General features: G+C 45.5%; 2 protein-coding genes across 2 annotated transcripts in view; both read right to left on the bottom strand.

Moving 5' to 3' along the window:
- Positions 1-2,573, bottom strand: part of SEC31B (SEC31 homolog B, COPII coat complex component) — a 33,870-nt gene extending 31,297 nt beyond the window's left edge. The window contains exon 1 of the mRNA XM_023206430.2: positions 1,049-2,573. The gene's annotated coding sequence lies outside the window, so the exon portion shown is untranslated. The remainder of the gene's footprint in view (positions 1-1,048) is intronic.
- A 3,585-nt stretch (positions 2,574-6,158) lies between these two features.
- On the bottom strand, positions 6,159-12,216 carry NDUFB8 (NADH:ubiquinone oxidoreductase subunit B8). Its single transcript, XM_023206431.1, has 5 exons — positions 12,063-12,216; positions 11,677-11,803; positions 9,274-9,373; positions 8,689-8,844; positions 6,159-6,349 (listed from the first exon to the last, which is right to left on the bottom strand). Exons 1-5 carry the CDS (start codon positions 12,145-12,147, stop codon positions 6,257-6,259), a joined length of 561 nt encoding a protein of 186 aa, XP_023062199.1. The 5' UTR covers positions 12,148-12,216; the 3' UTR covers positions 6,159-6,256.
- Between the last annotated feature and the right edge of the window lie 6,302 nt (positions 12,217-18,518).

The raw sequence follows: 18,518 nt of genomic DNA, 5'->3' as shown, positions 1-18,518 counted from the left end.
ATTTTCCTTCCTTAGAGCCTTTGCAAATGCTGTTCCGTGTACTCTGAATGCTCTTCCCTTCACTTTCTACATGACTGGCTCCTTATCATATCTTTCTGGGCTCAGCTTCTCACTTCCCCAAATGAGTGAACTATCCAATCACAAAAAGTCTCAATTTTTTTCTTCCTAGCAATTTATAATGACATTTTTATTTACATTGACATTGTCGGTCTCTTCCACTAATATGCAAGCTCCACGAGAGCTGGCACTGTGTCGCTTCTGTTCACCATGTTGTAACTAGTTTCCAAACGAACATCTGGCACATGGTAAAAGCTCGAATGTGGACATTCATTTTAACTCTGTGATTTCTGATCTAATTCCAATGTATATTCAAGGTCCTATCCCAACAGGCTAGCAAAGAGGTAGAAAGGATTTTTTAAAAATACACTGAACTTGAGGAGAAAGCTTGGGCCTACTGTGACCTGCTTGAGTAAGCTATAGTCAGATCAGTCTCACTTACAAAAACAGGAGATAGTATTACTAAATCTCTAACGTACTTTCCAGCGTGAAGAAAGTTTAAGCCTGCCCATTACGCCAAGATTTCCAAGGGACTTTTAAACACTTGTGGCTACTATCAGGTATCCTGTGACCAGCTCAACACTCTAAGTCACCAGTGCCACCTGCTGGTCACAGCCACCTTAATGTTTCTGGGAAAAGATCCCCTAATAACAAAAATAGGCGCTGCGATAAGCAGCTGTGCATATCTCATTTAATTCTCTCAGTGGTCCTATTAGGTAAGTACTAAGATTACCCCATTTTCCAGAGACGACAACTGGCTAGGCCGGGATGTGAACCCCCATCAGCATCAAGAGCCCGTATTTCTAACCATTGTGCTAGTCGCAGCTAAACTCTAGAAAGTGTTTTAATCGCGGACAGTCTAGGAACGGGGAAAAATGGGCTCTTAATTCATATTGTTCAGAGGCATCTATTCACAAAAAAGGGCCCCCACTGGGGTCAGATTGGCCATGGGGGCGTGAGGCGGAGATAACCAATGAAATGCTGGACAGACCTGCCGGGCAGGAGGGCACCAGCTACCCTTGGCAGCCCAGTCCTTAGGGAGGACGATCAGCACAGCTTCTTTCCCGCTGTCGCCGAAGAGCGGCGCGCCAGGGTCAGCAATGACAGGCCTTCCCGCCTAGCCCAAACGCAGAGACACCGGGCGGGCTCGGCAGGGCCAGGTCAGGACCAAGGCGGATGGGAAGGCGCGAGGCAGCGCTGAACAGGGAGACCCTCGTCAGGCTGGGGGCTCCCGTGCGGCAGGGACAGTAGAGCCGGATCCAATTCAAGGATAGGCGTAGAGGAGGCCCCCGGGGCACGGACCCGCGGGCAGGGCTGGCGCGGGCCGGGAGTCTCCGTAGCAAGGGGGCTCCTCTCGGCGCTCTGCTGAGAAAGGAACAGTGCTCCGGGTCCCCAGCGCAATCTCTGCTCCCAGGGACCCCAGACCAGCAGGGCGAACCAACCTGTGCATCGGACCCCGGGCAAGGGTCAACCGCGGCAGCCGGAGCCGGTCCTCTGGCAGCGCTCTCGCTGGGAACCGGGCGCTGTGGACGGCGGCTGCGGAGGGCCAAAAGCGGCGCGGACCCGGCAGGGCACCGCCGCAAACACTCTCCGGGGGCGCCGACCCCGAGACCCAGACAGATCCACGGAGAACGTTTAACAAACAAGATTATAGGTTTTAACCGGACCTCCCTCTCCTACCCTGTGATTGCGCAGTGGGTCAGATCTGGACCAGTAAGTTCTGGTCTATTCAGTTTGAGCCAGGCTCCAGGGCCAGTCTCTGAAAACGGAAAATACTAACTCATTATCTATGCATTGAAGGGGGACAAGACCCGACCCTAGCCCCAGGAGCCCTCAGTGGAATCCATTTAGTTGAAAACGTAAAAAGCAATCGAGGCTGTAAATGGCAGTGAGTGTTGCACTGCAGCCCAGCAGAAACTGGCCCAAAAATTTGGTTGAATTAAGGGCTGTAAGTGTGTGGAGGGTGAGACTACAGGGCCAGGGGCTTCCTGAAATATTTCAGGAACATAGGAGGGGTGTTATCCTCTGGAGCTGCAAGAACACAGGTGATACTCCAGCAAGGAGGAAGGCGCCAAACCGGCTAATAGGCACCCTGGAATTTTCCATACCGTGAATGCAGGCGGGGATTGGATGCGGATTGTGGTGTTCCAATTCAATTCTGCAGATCAGAGTTACTGAAAATTACAGGGAGGGATGCAATAAGATAAAGATTATGTTTTGAAGCTAGTAATATGGAACCCCTTAGAGAGAGCAGAGCTGGAGGCAGGGACTCAAATTAGGAGACTAATAGAACAATCCACGTACTAGGTGATGAAAGCCTGGCTTAATATAGTAGTGATGATTGTAAAGGACAGCTGGACAGGCTGTCCTGGCTGATAAAGTCTTTAGAGCCTGGGAGACTACAAAAACTATGGTGGTCTTTTAATAGAGCCAGAGAACTTCAGGTGAGGAGGGGGCCATGAAAAGATCTTTTCAAATTTTTTTTTAAAAATTATTTATTTATTTATTTGAGACAGATTATCACTCTATAGCCCTGGCTGGAGTGCAGTGGTGTGATCTCGGCTCACTCCAACCTCCACCTCCCAGGTTCAAGTGATTCTCTTACCTCAGACTCCGGAGTAGCTGGGACTACAGGCGCACACCACAACGCCCAGCTAATTTTTTGTATTTTTAGTAGAGACGGGGTTTCACCGCGTTAGCCAGGATGGTCTCGATCTCCTGACCTTGCGATCCACCCACCTCAGCCTCCCAAAGTGCTGGGATTACAGGCGTGAACCACCACACCCAGCCGATCACGTATTTTTTATGTTGAAGAAATTGTGCCGCTTCCAAATAAAAATGTTCTGTGGCTCACACCTGTAATCCCAGCACTTTGAGAGGCCAAGGTGGGCATATCACCTAAGGTCAGGAGTTTGAGACCAGTCTGGTCAACATGGTGAAACTCCGTCACTACCAAATATATAAAAATTAGCCAGGCATGGTGGTGCTCGCCTGTAGTCCCAGCTACTTGGGAGGCTGAGGCATGAGAATAGCTTGAACCCAGGAGGCAGAGGTTGCAGTGAGCTGAGATCGTGCTGCTGTACCTCAGCCTGGGTGACAGAGACTCAATCTCCAAAAAAAAAGTTCTGTAAGCAGCTTTAGATCTTAGAAATTTCTGCTTAATGCATGAATTCTCTGCATTCCTGCCCGATACACCTCCAAAGATTGGGGCCAGTTATCACGATGGGGCCCAACTCGTGACACAACTCCAGTTCCCTTTCATGTGGATTTGGCAATTTTGAAGTTAGACACAAGGTAATTCAGTACATTATCTGTGCCTAGCCCATGCTTCCTACCAAGTACTCAAGTATTTCCTGAACTTCTTAGCTGGCACAACAGGGAATGAAGCCCGAAGAAAAGTAAACAGGGTTGAAAACTAAACCTAAGAGGAGGAGGCAGAAGAGTTGCTGATGGAATACTCCTAAAGAAATTTGAACCAGAAGCTTAAGGTCAGTTTTGGATAGGACATGATTAAACAAAATTAAAAGTGCACTTTCTCAACTCACACCTCTTAAGAATTCTTGCTGGGAGCGGTGGCTCATGCCTGTAATCCTAACACTTTGGAAGGCTGAGGTGGGCAGATCACCTGAGGTCAGGAGTTCAAGACCAGCCTGGCCAACATGGTCAAACTACGTCGCTACCAAAAAATACAAAAAAATTTAGCTGGGCATGGTGGCATGCACCTGTAATCCCAGCTATCTGGGAGGCTGAGGCACGAGAATCACTTGAACCTGGGAGGCAGAGGTTGCAGTGAGCTAAGATCATGCCACTGCACTCCAGCCTGGGTGACAGAGTGAGACCATGTCTCAAAAAAAAAAAAAAAATTCTTTTTAGCCTGCCATAGTGGTCCACACCCATAATCCCAACACTTTGGGAGGCCAAGGCAGGTGGATTGCTTGAGCCCAGAAGTTTAAGACCAGCCTGGGCAACATGGTGAAACCCTGTCTCTACAAAAAAATACAAAAATTAGCCAGGTATGGTGGTGCATGCCTGTGGTCCCAGCTGCTTGGGAAGCTACAATGAGAGGACCACTTGGGCCTGGGAGGTAGAGGCTGCAGTGAGCTGTGATCACACCACTACACTGCAGCCTGGGCAACAGAGTGAGACCCTGTCTCAATAGTAATAATGATAAAGAATTATTTTTGCTTTGTATTGTAACTGCTGGTCTCCTATGTAATATTTGAAGGCGATTACTTTGTCTTGCTCAGTTTTATATCTCCAGGGCTTATCAGTGTTTGATACATATTAGACACACAGGTGTTTGTTAAGGAAATATTATCAAATGCTATAGAGAATGGAGACACATTAAAAAGCCAGTGGGGACCTTTAAAGAATAGCATTCCACAAGTATCCACTCCCTGACCTCACAAAAGGTCTCTCACTGCCTGCACAGCTAGGACTCCACATCTAATTTGAATGAACTTGCTTCTTTTGGTCACATTAAATGTATGCTTTTTTATGGGACAGGTTTTCTGGCATATACTGTAACTTAAGAAAATGTCCCCAAAGGAATACAGGTTGGTTCACTTAAAAATGGACGCATGAGGACTGGGTACAGAGATTCCTGCCTGTATTCCCAGTGCTTTAGGAAGGTGAGGCAGGAGGACTGCTTGAGGCCAGGAGTTTGAGCCAGCCTGGGCAACACAGCAAGATCCCATCTCAACAAAAAATAAGAAACTTAGGAGTCATACGTACCAGTAATCCTAGCTACTAGGGAGGCTGAGCAAGGAGGATCCCTTAAGCCCAGGGGTTTGAGGTTACAGGGAGCTATGATTGTGCTACTGCACTTCAACCTGGGGAAAGGAGGAAGATCCTATCTCTAAATAAAACAAAAAACAGATGAATGAGATAGACTCTGAAAAACATAGTTTTTCTCTAAGGCTGTTATAGGAGTATGGATGAGTCATTAAAAGTAATCAAAGCTGTGAACATGTTCAGTAGTAACTTACTGACTGTCCTCTAATTCATAAACACAGGTAATGTCAACTTATTAAGAAGCTATGATTCAGAAGCTGCTTTGGAATAAGGAATATTCTTCTTAAAACAGAAATAAGATCAGAGGCAATCACAGCCTTAGGCAGACAGGACAAAAACACTTATCAGTCCTGTAATACACTTGAAACACGTTAGAGCACAATTTTTTCCAACTAACCACTATTATTAAGATTTTTTTTTTTTTGAGACAGTCTGGCTGGCTCTGCCACCCAGGCTGGAGTGCAGTGGCACCATCTCACCACAACCTCCACCTCCTGGGTTCAAGCGATTCTCCTGCCTCAGCCTCTGGAGTACCTGGGATTACAAGCATGCACCACCAAGCTCAGCTAGTGTTTTGTATTCTTAGTAGAGATGGGGTTTTGCTATGTTAGTCAGGCTGGTCTTCAACTCCTGGCCTCAAGTGTTTCACCCGCCTTGGCCTCCCAAAGTCCTGGGATTACAGGCTGAGCCACCACGCCATGCCAAGGTTTTTTTCGAGACAGGGTCTTGCTCTGTTGCCCAGGCTGGAGCAGTGTTGCAAATATGGCTCACTGCACCCTCCTGGGCTCAAATGATCCTCCCACTTCATCCTCCTGCACAGCTAGGACCACAGGCACACACTGCTGTGCCCAGCGAATTTTTTGAAAATTTTTTTTGCAGAGATGGGGGCTCGTCATGTTGCCCAGGCTAATCTCAAAGTCCTGAGCTTCAAGCAATCCTTCCGCCTCAGCCTCCCAAAGTGTTGGGATAATAGGCATGAGCTACTAGACCTAGACTAGAAAGGTTTTTTATGGGAAATAAATCTTGTTTCAACTTGGGAAGTTAGGAACATTTCTTCCTTGACCCTATAAATGGGAAAAGGAGCGAAGCTTAACACCTCCACATGGCTAAAACCCTTAAGTACCTTCACAACCCAAGTGAAATTAACAAATTAATATTTTGTGCCTAAGCAACCATCCACCCCACCCTCCTATCCTTTAAATTTCAGAATAAGAAAACAGGGAAGAGGGCAGACATCAAGCAGAAAAAAAGGGAAAAGGATGAGGTTCCTCAGGGCAGTGACTATTCCTGGGAAAATGAGGCACAAATACCACAGCACTGAGTTTTATTAGGGATTTCATTAAGATTAAATTTCTAGAAATGAGGGAGTCCTAGTTAAGAGGACACAAAAGCCCACGAAGCCTCCTCAGATCTCATAGTGAACCACCGGCTCAGGTTCTTTGGAGGGATCGCCGCCTTGTTCCAGGTACAGATTATTGTAAGGATACTGCTTTGGTCCCTAAGGAAAAAACACAGGTCAGCAAGAACATACATTCAGTCAATACCTGGCTACACCCCAGAGTTAACAATCATGCATGGTAAATGGGTACGCAGTAGCCTCTGGTCAGACCCAGCTGGGCTAAGACGGCAGGAAGAGCAATCCTCTTCCTCCCTCAGCCCAAGGCAGAGAGAAAGCCTAAATTGTAAGAGAAGTGGTGCCTACACTGTGAGGGAGAAGGAGAAAGGGGGAGGGAAGGGAATAGGGAAAGGAGGGAAAGGGAGGAAGAGAGGGAGGGAGGTAAAGAAATAAAAAAGAGAGAGAGTGTCAGAGTCGGAGGCAACGCTTTCTAAATGAGACGATGCATCCATCCATCCCACTCTCTCTCGGGGTCGAGACAGACTCAATCTCCTTTAAGTCACTCAGCCTCTAATGGTTCCACCACTAAAGTGGCCCAGCAAATGAGGCGTGCAGGAGCAGTGGTCGGGGAAAGCACAGAGGAGACAAGGCTGGGACGTGCTTTAGGGGCTGCTGGCTTTACCAACAAACAGCTGTCAGAGAACACAGCTCAAGGGGAGGAGAAAAGGGTGATATGCTTACAGAACTGAAAAATGGAAGAGCCACACTGTGTTTCTTGCTCTCCTGAAGTAAAGTTAGTGCTCACCCTAGCCCTACGTGCATTCTCCAGCATGGAGCCCCTGGGGCTTGGTAGGAAGGCTCGTGTCAGTGCACACAGACATACCAGCTACCTTCAGGACACTGATTGTCTCTGCAGAGGTAGCACTGGGCAGCCAACTACAAACACAGCAGCCTCCCTGCTTTCAGTTTCTCTCCTTCCAATACATCCTGGAGACTACTCCCAGATTAATCATCCTAAGAACTCAGCATTCATTATGTCATTCTTCTGTTCCAAAACCCAAAATGGTTCCCTACCACCTAGAGGCAGACCAAGTCATCACTGTATCCCCAGCTGCTAGCACAGTCTGCACCTGGTACATAGTAGAGGCTCCATAAATATTTATTGAATTAATACTTGATTACACCATCAAGTCCAAATCTCTTAGCAATGACATAAAAGCTGCCCAACCTAACTGATCAACTTACCTCACAATACTTTTTAACACAGTGATTTCCAAATCTAGGTGCACATCAGAATTACCTGGGAGCTTATTAAAAATACGGCTTTTAGAACCCTACTGCGATGCTACTGAATTAGGACCACCAAGAAGCGGGGCCTGGGAATCTGGATTTTTAGCAAGTCTCCAGGAAACCAATGCAGCTGGTTATTTAGGAACCATTTTATACATCTATTCTATTCTAGCTAACTCACTCACCCTCCTTTTCCTTCATTGTTTTATTTTTCTTTTTTTTGAGACAGTCTTTCTCTCTTGCCCAGGCTGGAGGGCAGTAGTGTGATTTCAGTTTACTGCAACCTCCGCCTCCCAAGTTCAAAGGATTCCTGTGCCCCAGCCTCCCAAGTAGCTGGGATTACAGGCGTGCACCACCATGCCTGGCTAATTTTTTGGTATATTTTGTAGAGACGGAGTTTCACCATGTTGCCCAGGCTGGTCTTGAACTCCTGAGCTCAAGCAATCTGCCTGCTTCAGCCTCCCAATGTGCCGAGATTACATGCACAAGTCACCATGCCTGGCCTCCTTCATTGTTTTCTCTTGCCCTAAATGTTTTCTCCAACTTTCCACCACCCAAAGCCTTTGTGTGTGTGTGTGTGTGTGTGTGTGTGTGTGTGTTAGCATCTAACAGTAACTCATATATTATCACATACATTCACTATACACATATATACACATAAATTGTACAGAATTCCCACATACCTGTTCAAATGTTGCTCATGTAACTTATCTAAATTTTCTTAACTAAACTTCCTTAAAGCTAGATAATTCAATTTCTACGTCCTTTACATTCTCCAAAATGTAAGTCTATGCCTGTAGTGGACACTTAATTGCTTCCAATATACTACAGGAAGTGCCCTTCACATGTCCAACAAAGGGTAAGATTTTAGCTCAAGATTCCTTAACTCTATCGTAAGATCACTTAATGAAATATTGTTGATAAATATAATCCCCAAATGGCAACTCTGGAGACTAGCTGGTTTCCACACACTCATTGCTCATCTAGTCTTCAAGTGTATCTACTCACTGAGACTAGTCCAAGAAGTAGGGGTGGAGAAGTGCTCTGGTACTTGTGGCAGGCCAATGGGTCAAGGCCCTCTTATCTTCCTATCTCCTCAGACTCCACAAAGTCAAGCTTGGTATTGGTTGGATTCCTACCCCAGAGACTTCACTCCCTCAGGAAATGGGGCTAAGCAAACATGCCTAAGGGAGCACTTCTCGGATACTCACCACAGGCTGGTAGACAGGGTACACGTCCCCCACCCAGAACATGAATGTCATGAAAGCCAGGAAACCGAAGAGCTGCATACACATGACATTCCAAGAAACAGGTGTGGGGGATGTATCCACACGGTTCCTGGTGTACATGTCTACGTGCCAGTGCATCTGAGACAGAAAGACAAATAGCTGTCACATACTACTCTTCCTGCAAAATGCAGGCAAGTCCCCAGTGATCAGAGCCTGATACAAGGTTAGACAGAAGCATTCTACTGCCCTGGGGCAACATGCTGAGAACTAGGTCTGAGGACACTGCCCTACAGGATTGGATGCTGGCCTCTGTCTAGGTTCTTCTAGGTTCTGCTGAATAGGGACAGCTCAATCATGGAAGCGCATAACTTTCACAGTACAGAGTTTCATGATTCCCAGATGTCCCATTCAGTGTGCCACATGCAACCTCCGATCTCACATCACTGAACCTTGCTTCCTTGAGCAGAAAAGCTTAGTGTTACTTGGTCAAAGAAGTGCAATCTGAGCTAAAGAATCTCCAAGAAGACAAAGGGAGAAGGAAGGTCAAATGAGATATGGTTCTCTCACCGGTTCACCCCAGTTCAACCTCAGGTCCGGTTGGTCCCAGCTATACCATGGATCCCTCTCATGCTGTGAACGGTCAGGGAGCTTCGGGTAGTCGCCATACCTGAGAGACAGCAGGAACTTCTGGAAGGGGCTGTGAGCAGCCTCAGGCAATTCAGAGTCTCCTCATCTTATAGATGAGAAACCAAGTGACAGAGATAACTGCCTCACCTAAGGACAAAGGAACTAAATCTCAAGGCAAGAGCTCGAGTTCTAGTCACTAAGCACAGAACTAACCATAGAAGTCCAAATTGTATTTAAAAGTTCATGGCAAACTCTGAAATATTTTAATGTATATAAGCTTTCCCAGGGCCAGGTGTGGTGGCTCATGCCTGTAATCCCAGCACTTTGGGAGGCCGAGGTGGGCAGATCACCTAAGGTCAGGAATTCAAAACCAGACTGGTCAACATGGTGAAACCTCATCTTTACTAAAAATACAAAAATTAGCTGGGTGTGGTGGCAGATGCCCATAATCTCAGCTACTCAGGAGGCTGAGGCAGGAGAATCACTTGAACCCGAGAGGTGGAGGTTGCAGTGAGCTGAGATCACGCCACTGCCCTCTAGCCTAGGCAACAAGAGTGAAACTGTCTCAAAAAAACAAAACGAAACAAAACAAAAAACCAGCTTCCCCAAACTTCTTTCAATAAAAAGAAAAAAAGTCACACAATCATGTAATATTATAGATGAAAGGGAATTTAGCAATCAATTACAGTCACCTGCCACATAACATTTCGGTCAATGACGGACCACATATAAAAGGGGGTCCCGTAAGTTTATAATAAAGCTGCCCTATAAATGTGTACCATTTTTTATCTTCTTTTCTTTTTTGAGACGGAGTCTTGCTCTTGTCGCCAGGCTGGAGTGCAATGGCACAATCTCAGCTCGCTGCAACCTCCACCTACCGGGTTCAAGCAATTCTCCTGCCTCAGCTTCCCAAGTAGCTGGGATTACAGGTGCCCACCACCATGCCCGGCTAATTTTTGTATTTTTAGTAAAGACAGGGTTTCGCCATGTTGGCCAGGCTGGTCTTGATCTCCTGATCTCGTGATCCGCCTGCCTTGGCCTCCCAGAGTGCTGGGATTACAGGTGTGAGCCACTGTGCCCGGCCCATTTTTTATCTTGTATAGCATATTTTTATGTCCCTTTTCTATGTTTAGATACACAAATACCATTGTGTTACAACTGCCCACAGTATTTAGTACAACAACATGCTGTACAGGTTTGTGGCCTAAGAGCAATAGGCCATACCATAAAGCTGTGGTGTGTAGCAGGCTATACCATCTAGGTTTCTGTAAGTACACTCTCTAATGTTCATACAATGAGATTGCCTAACAACACATTTCTCAGAATGTATCCCTGTTGTTAAATGACACATGACTGTACTCTGATTTTCATTAGACAGAAAATGAAAAATTAAAGTTTAGAGTCTGAATCCAAAGTCACCCAGCTAATTGGAATAAAAACAAAAAGGGCACAAATTAGAAAACCATTCTTCTCATAATAACTGTGTTCTTGACCACCCAGCTGGCAGTCATCTCCATGTCTCAAACACCTCATGACACCTCTTGCTAAGCTGGGTTTTCCCCCAACAAATCCAGGTTCATCTGACACTGATTTCAAACAAGGCTGCTCTTGTCCACAACATAAAAAACAAAACAGGAAATGATGACAACTAGGCATATGCTACAGAAAATGAGTGTATAGTAAGAAGAATAGAAGTTGCTGAAACCAAGATTGAAAGAGTGATGTTAGGACAGGAAATAAAGGTGATGATAATCACTTCAGATAATTAACCACTGGAATGTTACGTGGGTACAGATACGGAAGAGTGTGGAAGGGATAGGATAACATCAACTGGAGTAAGGGGGCTGGCTGTTTAATCTGCTTAATAGTTGCTACGATTTCCACAGCACTAACAGAAAAAAATTTTTTTTTTTTAAAGAGCCATACACACAAATATACAGTACTCGTTTACAAATAAGGTTCTCATGATAGGAGTCCAGCTCCAGCCTGGTCACATGCCTGGATGACAGCACCTGAGCCCAGCAGATGCTCAATCTAAATGAAACTCGACGCTCTGGATAGAGCCCAGGAAGGTTCCTGCTATTCGGGGGTCCTCGAGGGAGCCATTAAAACCTCGGCTTCCTCATTTGAGGAAACAGCCTGAGCCAAGGAGAAAATTGAAGTCCTCTCAGCTGCAGCTGCTCACCCACCCCCTCCCACCTCCCTCCACAGAGAAAAGCACCCACTCCATTGACTCTGAGGGGTCACGAGAAGGTTCAGGAGAAAGGGTCACAGTCAAGCCACCCAACCCAGCCGGCCTTCTCCCATCACTACTTGGGTGCGAGCAGACCCTCTCTGTCTCACCCCATGCCCTCATCCGGGTAAGGCTCGTAGTCTTCCACACGCATATTATACTTCTTGGCGGCGGCGGCCCGTTCTTCTGGGGTCCTAGGATAGGGCCCCGGAAACATATCCTTGGTCATGCGGGAGGCTAGAGCGCAGAACAGAACAGGTCAGAAGCGAGCCCGCTCTCCGGCCGCTCCGAAGGCTTCAAGTCACAGGGGCTGCAGAGATCCGAGATCGGGACTTCGCAGGATCAGCACGACCCTCCACCCCATTTTCTGGATATCAACGCCACCTCCGTTCCCTACCCGGAGGCTGCCGCCGCGGCATCCACGATCCCCCCCTCCCGATACACCAAACCTCAGGCACCCCCTTCCCACAATGAGGTCTCTCCCGTTCTCGCAGACCTGTCCGTGCGCCCAGCGGCACCACGTTCCGGGATGCCCTTTGCAGCCACTGAACTCCCAGGACCCCGGCCCTGGCCACCGCCATCTTCACCTTCTTCACGTTTCCCTTCTGCACATGCGCAAAGACCTGTCACGGCGGCTGAGCCGGGCCAAACGGGACGGAGGAAGCCGGGAGTGAAGAAAAGTCGAAGGGTTCAACACGGGCGGGGTTTAAATACGGAGTTGGGAAGCCAAGGGTTGGATAGAGGCTGGGAGGGATAACCGAGAAGAAGAGAAAACCAGGCAGGTCTCTGACATTTCAGAATGTTGTGTCCTTTTTCTCCCTGAGCTGACTTAGACCCATCCAGGGATGATGGGAACTCGGAACCTGAGCAACTCAGGTAGACAGCTTAACCACCTCCTGCAGGAGCTGTACTAGTGAAATGAGCCTGTCTGACTCTCTTCTCTGGCTGCTTGCTTTCCTGTCCTTCACGGGCACTTCCTCCCATCCCCAAACATGATCATTCTTCAAATTCACCTGTTGGCCTTGCTTGTTCTGTTCTCCAAATGGGTTGATCTTCACTTAGACGCCAGTGCAACAACACACATATCGGCCCTGAATTGGCTCCTTAGTTTCAGTCCGTGTTTCCATGTGCATGTCTTAGTCGCCTCAACCCAACAAATGTAAAATTAAACCTATCACCAGAGGCAGCTCTCCATAGACAGCTTAAAGCCTCAGAGTTGGTAGGACTTGGATAAAACAAATTTCAAACCAGCCCGTAATGAACAAACTCTAACTCAACAGAAGAATTGGAGGCATTATTATGTTTGCATACGACTGTTTTCACTTGGGATTTGAATAACTTACACATTATAAATATGCACGTATTTCCAATGACTTTTCAGGTGACCACTGTTTTGGAGCAGAACCTATTATTATAAACATTCTCAAGTATATATCAGAGCAATAAAAATGCATATAGGCTGGGAGCTGTGGCTCACATCTGTAATCCCAACACTTTGTGAGGTCTAGGTTGGAAAATGGCCTGAGACCAGGAGTTTGAGACCAGCCTGGGTGACATAGTGAGACCTCATCCCCCTTTTTTTTTTTTTAAGTTATAAAAATAAAAAGTAAACAAATCCTGATATATAATATTTAATATATAAATTTTGGGAAGGACTACACAGCAACTTGCTGTCTTGTAAATGAGCATCATTAGTTGATGTTCAAAATAATTGGACAACATCTGCATTCAACCAATAGCAAACCCTGATCTGATTTAGGTCAAGAAACAGAGTTGATCTAATTTATTTTTATTAATATATTATTTACATACCATAAATTCATCCTTTTAGGCTGGGTGCAGTGGCTCACGCCTGTAATCCCAGCACTTTGGGAGGCCAAGGTGGGAAGATCACTTGAGGTCAGGAGTTCAAGACCAACCTGGCCAACACGACAAAAACCCATCTCTAGTAAAACTACAAAAATAGCCGGGCATGGTGGTGCACGCTTGTAATCCCAGCTAATCGGGAGGCTGAGGCAGGAGAATCACTTGAGCACGAGAGACAGAGGTTGCAATGAGCCGAGATCACGCGACTGCACTCCGGCCTGGGCGACAGGGTGAGACTCTATCTCAAAAACAAAAAACAAACAAAACAAACAAACAAAAAACCCTTTTAAAGTGTACGATAAAGTTATTTTTAGTACATTTACAAAGTTGTGCAATCATCACTATCTAAAACATTTTTATCGCTTCCGAAAAAACCCATACACATTAGCATGTTGCCTCTACTTCTACCTGCTGGCAACCACTAACTCACTTTCTGTTTCTATGGATTTGCTTATTCAGAATAGTTTATATAAATGGATCATTTTATATGTGGCCTTTTGTGTCCATTTTCTTTCACTTAGGATAATGTTTTCAAAGTTTGTCTGTGTTGTAGCACATACCAGTACTTCATTCCTTTTTGGGCTGTATAATATTCCATCATATGAATGTACAGTACAACATTTTATTTATACATTTATTGGTTAATGGAAATTTGAGTTGTTTCTGCTTGTTTGGCTATTGTGAATAATGCTGCTATGAACATTCTTGTGTAAGTTTTGGTCTGGATGTGTGTTTTCTATTCTTCTGGTTATATGCCTAGGAATAGAATTGCTGGGTCATAGGGTAACTCTATGGTTTAACTTTTGAAGAACTGCCAAATTGTTTTTCAAAGCAGCTGTGACATGTTACATCCCCACTAGCAGTGTGTGAGGGTTCCAGTTTCTCCACATCTTTACCAACACTTATTGTCTTTTTTTAGTATCACCATGCGAGTGCCCGTGAATGGTACTTCATTGCAGCTTTCATTTGCAATACCCTGATGACTAATAATGCTAAGCATCTTTCCATGTGCTTATTGGCCATGGTATACCTTCTTTGGCGGAATGTCTGTTCAAACCCTTTGTTCATTTTTAAATTGGTTTGTCTTTTTATTGTTGAGTTGTTAAGTTTTCTTTATGTATTCTAGATACGATTGTATCTGATCAGATACACAATTCATAAATATTTTCTCTGACTTCTAGGTTTTATAACTTTCTTACAGTATCATTTGGAACCCTGTGTTCATCATGAAAGAGTGTTGGAGTTTGTCAAAAGCTTTTTCTGTGTCTATTGAGATGATCATGTAGGGTTTTTTTTTTCTTTTACTAATATAGTGTATTATGTTGATTACAAATGATCAATCAATAAAATATTGATTACTACATGATGTGTTATATTGATCATTTTCAGATGTTGAACTGACCTTGCACTCCTAGAATAAATCCCACTTGGTCATAGTATATAATTCTGTTTTTTTGAGACAGAGTCTCGCTCTGTCACCCAGGCTGGAGTGCAGTGGTGTGATCTCGGCTCACTGCAAGCTCCACCTCCTGGGTTCATGCCATTCTCCTGCCTCAGCCTCCCAAGTAGCTGGGACTACAGGTACCCACCACCACGCCCGGCTAATTTTTGTATTTTTAGTAGAGACAGGGTTTCACTGTGTTAGCCAGGATGGTCTCGATCTCCTGACCTCGTGAACCGCCTGCCTGGGCCTCCCAAAGTGCTGGGATTATAAGTGTGAGCCACCATGCCTGGCCTATAATTCTTTTCATGTGGTGTTAGACTGAGTTTGCTAGTATTCTGTTAGGATTTTTGCATCTATATTCATAAGAAATATTGGTCTATAGTTTTCTTTTTCCTTTTCTTTTCCTTTCTCTCTCTCTTTTTTTTTTTTATTGAGATGGAGTCTCACTCTGTCGACCGGGCTGGAATGCAGTGGCCCGATCTCGGCTCACTGCAAGCCCTGCCTCCCAGGTTCATGCCATTCTCCTGCCTCAGCCTCCCGAGTAGCTGGGACTACAGGCGCCTGCCACCACACCTGGCTAATTTTTTGTATTTTTTAAATTAGAGACGGGGTTTCACCTTTTTAGCCAGGATGGTCTCGATCTCCTGACCTCGTGATCAGCCCGCCTCGGCCTCCCAAAGGTGCTGGGATTACAGGCGTGAGCCACTGCGCCCAGACCAGTGTTAATTTAAAAAAAAATGTTTGGTAGGATTCATCAGTGAATCCATCCGGTTTTGAGCTTTTTTTTTCTTTTTCTTTTCTTCTTCTTTTTTTTTTTGAGACAAATCTTGCTCTGTTGCCCAGGCTGGAGTGCAGTGGCATGATCTCAGCTCACTGCAACCTCTGCCTCCTGAGTTCAAGTGATTCTTCTGCCTCAGCCTCCCAAGTAGCTGGGACTACAGGCGCACACCACCATGCCTAATTTTTGTATTTTTGATAGCGATGGGGGTTTTACCCTGTTGGCTAGGCTAGTCTCGAACTCCTGACCTCAGGTGATCCCCCCCCACTTCAGCCTCCTAAAGTTCTGGGATTACAGACATGAGCCACTGCACCCGGCCTTTTCTTTTCTTTTCTTTTGAGACAGAGCCTAGCTCTGTCTCAAAAGGCTGGAGTGCAGTAGAGTGCAGTGGTGCAATCTCAGTTGACTGCAACCTCCACCTTCTGGGCTCAAGTGATGCTCCCACTTCAGTTTCCCGAATAGCTGGCACTACAGGTGTGCCACCATGCCTGCTAATTTTTGGGTTATTTTTTGGCTGGGGAGATTTGGTAGAGATGGGGTTTCACCATGTTGCCCAGTCTGGTTGCGACCTTATGGCCTCAAGTGATTTGCTTGCCTCTGCCTTCCAAAGTGTTGGGATTACAGATGTAAGCCACCATGCCCAGTTTCGGGGCTTTTCTTTATGGGATGTTTTTGATTCCTAATTCAATCTCTCGTTACAGGTCTATTCACGTTTTCTACTTCTTCTTGAATCAGCTATTACAGCTTGTGTCTTTCTAGGAATCTGTTCATTTCATCTAGTTTCTCTAATTTTTTGACATACAATTGTTCACAGTATGTCCTTGTATGCTTTATTGGGGGGGGTAAAGTCAGTAGTAATATCCCTGTTTCATTACCAATTTTAGTTCTTTTAATCTTCTTGATCTTAATTTATTTCTTTATTTTTAGTAAGACAGGGTCTTGCTCTGTCATCCAGGCTGGAGTGCAGTGGCATGATCATGGCTCACTGCAGCCTCCACCTCTCAGGCTCAAACAATCCTCCTACCTCAGCCAGCCTAGTAGCTGGGACTACAGGCAGGCATCAACACACCGAGCTAATTTAAAAAATTTTTTGTAGAGATGAGGTCTTGCTATGTTGCCTGGAACACCCAGGCTCAAGTGATCCTCCTGCCTCAGCCTCAAAAAGTCCTGAGATTACAGGCATGTGCCATCATGCCTGCCCTAATTTATTTTTAATTCCCAAGATTATGAATTAATACATTCTTGTAAATATTCAAACATTCAACCTGGGCAATATGGCGAAACCCTGTCTCTACAGAAGAAAAAAAAAATTAGCCAGCCATGGTGGCATGTGCCTTTAGTCCCAGCTACTTGGGAGGCTATGGTAGGAGGATTGCTTGAACTGGGGAGGCGGACATTGCAGTGAACCAAGAGTGCACCACCGCACTCCAGCCTGGGTGACAGAGTGAGACTGTAGCTCACAAAAAAAAAAAAAAAAAAAAAAAAAAAATAAAAAAATTCGAACACTGCAGATAAAATGAAAGCCTTGATTGCCACCTGCAGCTTCAAACCCTTCCACAGAGGTAGCCCTATTATCAGTTTGGTGTAGCATGGTTACTATGTAGCATAATTACATAGTTAAGCTACTGCATTCGTTTCTATTACTGCATAACAAATTACTATAAATTCAGCAGCCCAAAACACGAATTTATTTTCTCACATATTCCATGAGTCCAGGTACTGGTTGGCTGAGTCCTCAGCTTGGGGTCTTATCAGGCTGAAATCAAGGTGTTGCCTGGGTTGGCAATCTCATCTGAGACTCTGTGTGTGTACTTTCCCAAGTTCAGTGGTTGGTTGCCAGAATTCAGTTACTTGCGTTTGTAGGATTAAGGTGCCCACTTTCTTGTTGGCTGTCACCCAGGAGCCTTTTTCAGCTCCTGGAATCCACCTGCCATTTCCTGCCATATGGCAGTTTGCTCCTTCAAGGTGAACAGGACAGCTGTGCTGTGGCTTCAAATCTCTTAGATTCTGCCTCTGACCTCTAGCCCTGATTTAAAGAGCTAGAGTGATAAGATTAAGCCCATCAGGATAAATCACCTCCTTTTTGACTGTCTCAAAGTTAATTGATTAGGGACTTTAATTACATCCTTGTCATATAAGCTAACCTAATTACAGGAGTGATGCTCTATCATATTCACAGTCCTGTTTTCTTTGAAGGGGAGAAATGTATACAGGATGTGTACATCATGGGGTACAAATCTTGGTATACATCTTAGAATTGGGCCTCTTACAGCCAACCGTAAGAACTGTCCAAGCAATAGAGGTAGTTAATATGGCCTTTTATAATCAATATAGATTGTTGGAAAATGTGAGATGTCCATGGTTGGCCACTGATAACATAGGTTTCACGGCAAGCATATATGCAAGTAGGAGAGATGGTGATATAGGCAGAAAAATCAAATGATGCTAAACAAAAGAAAACCATCTTTGATTTTGAAAGAATTCAACTTGCTGTATATCTTTTGCCTAAGTCTTCAGTCAGCCTTTGCTCTACATCTACCGACGTGATCATTGCTTTTCCTTCTGACTTCTTTAGGTGAGTCAAAAGTTTGCTTTTCTCCCCATTCATGAGTGTAAAGTTTAATGCCTAACTGAACTTGCTTCCTTCTTTGACTCGTGTGTAGACTTGGGTACACTGGGGCAACACTTTTTTGTGTTTTGCTCTACCAGGTCATCCCTATTCCGTGGAACTAGTGTCTAGCCCCATTTCTTCAGCAGTGGAGCCTAAGATGTAGAGCTGCATGTTACCATTAGGAGGCGCACCCTCAGGCCTCGGCTCCGCGTTCTTTATGTCTCTGGACCGCTCTCTCTCGCAGCTCATCTCT

This window comes from Piliocolobus tephrosceles, chromosome 9, assembly GCF_002776525.5.
Source record: "Piliocolobus tephrosceles isolate RC106 chromosome 9, ASM277652v3, whole genome shotgun sequence".
Classification (NCBI taxonomy): domain Eukaryota; kingdom Metazoa; phylum Chordata; class Mammalia; order Primates; family Cercopithecidae; genus Piliocolobus; species Piliocolobus tephrosceles.
Note: the sequence above shows the minus strand (reverse complement) of the source record. Positions and strands in the feature narration are given on the sequence as shown.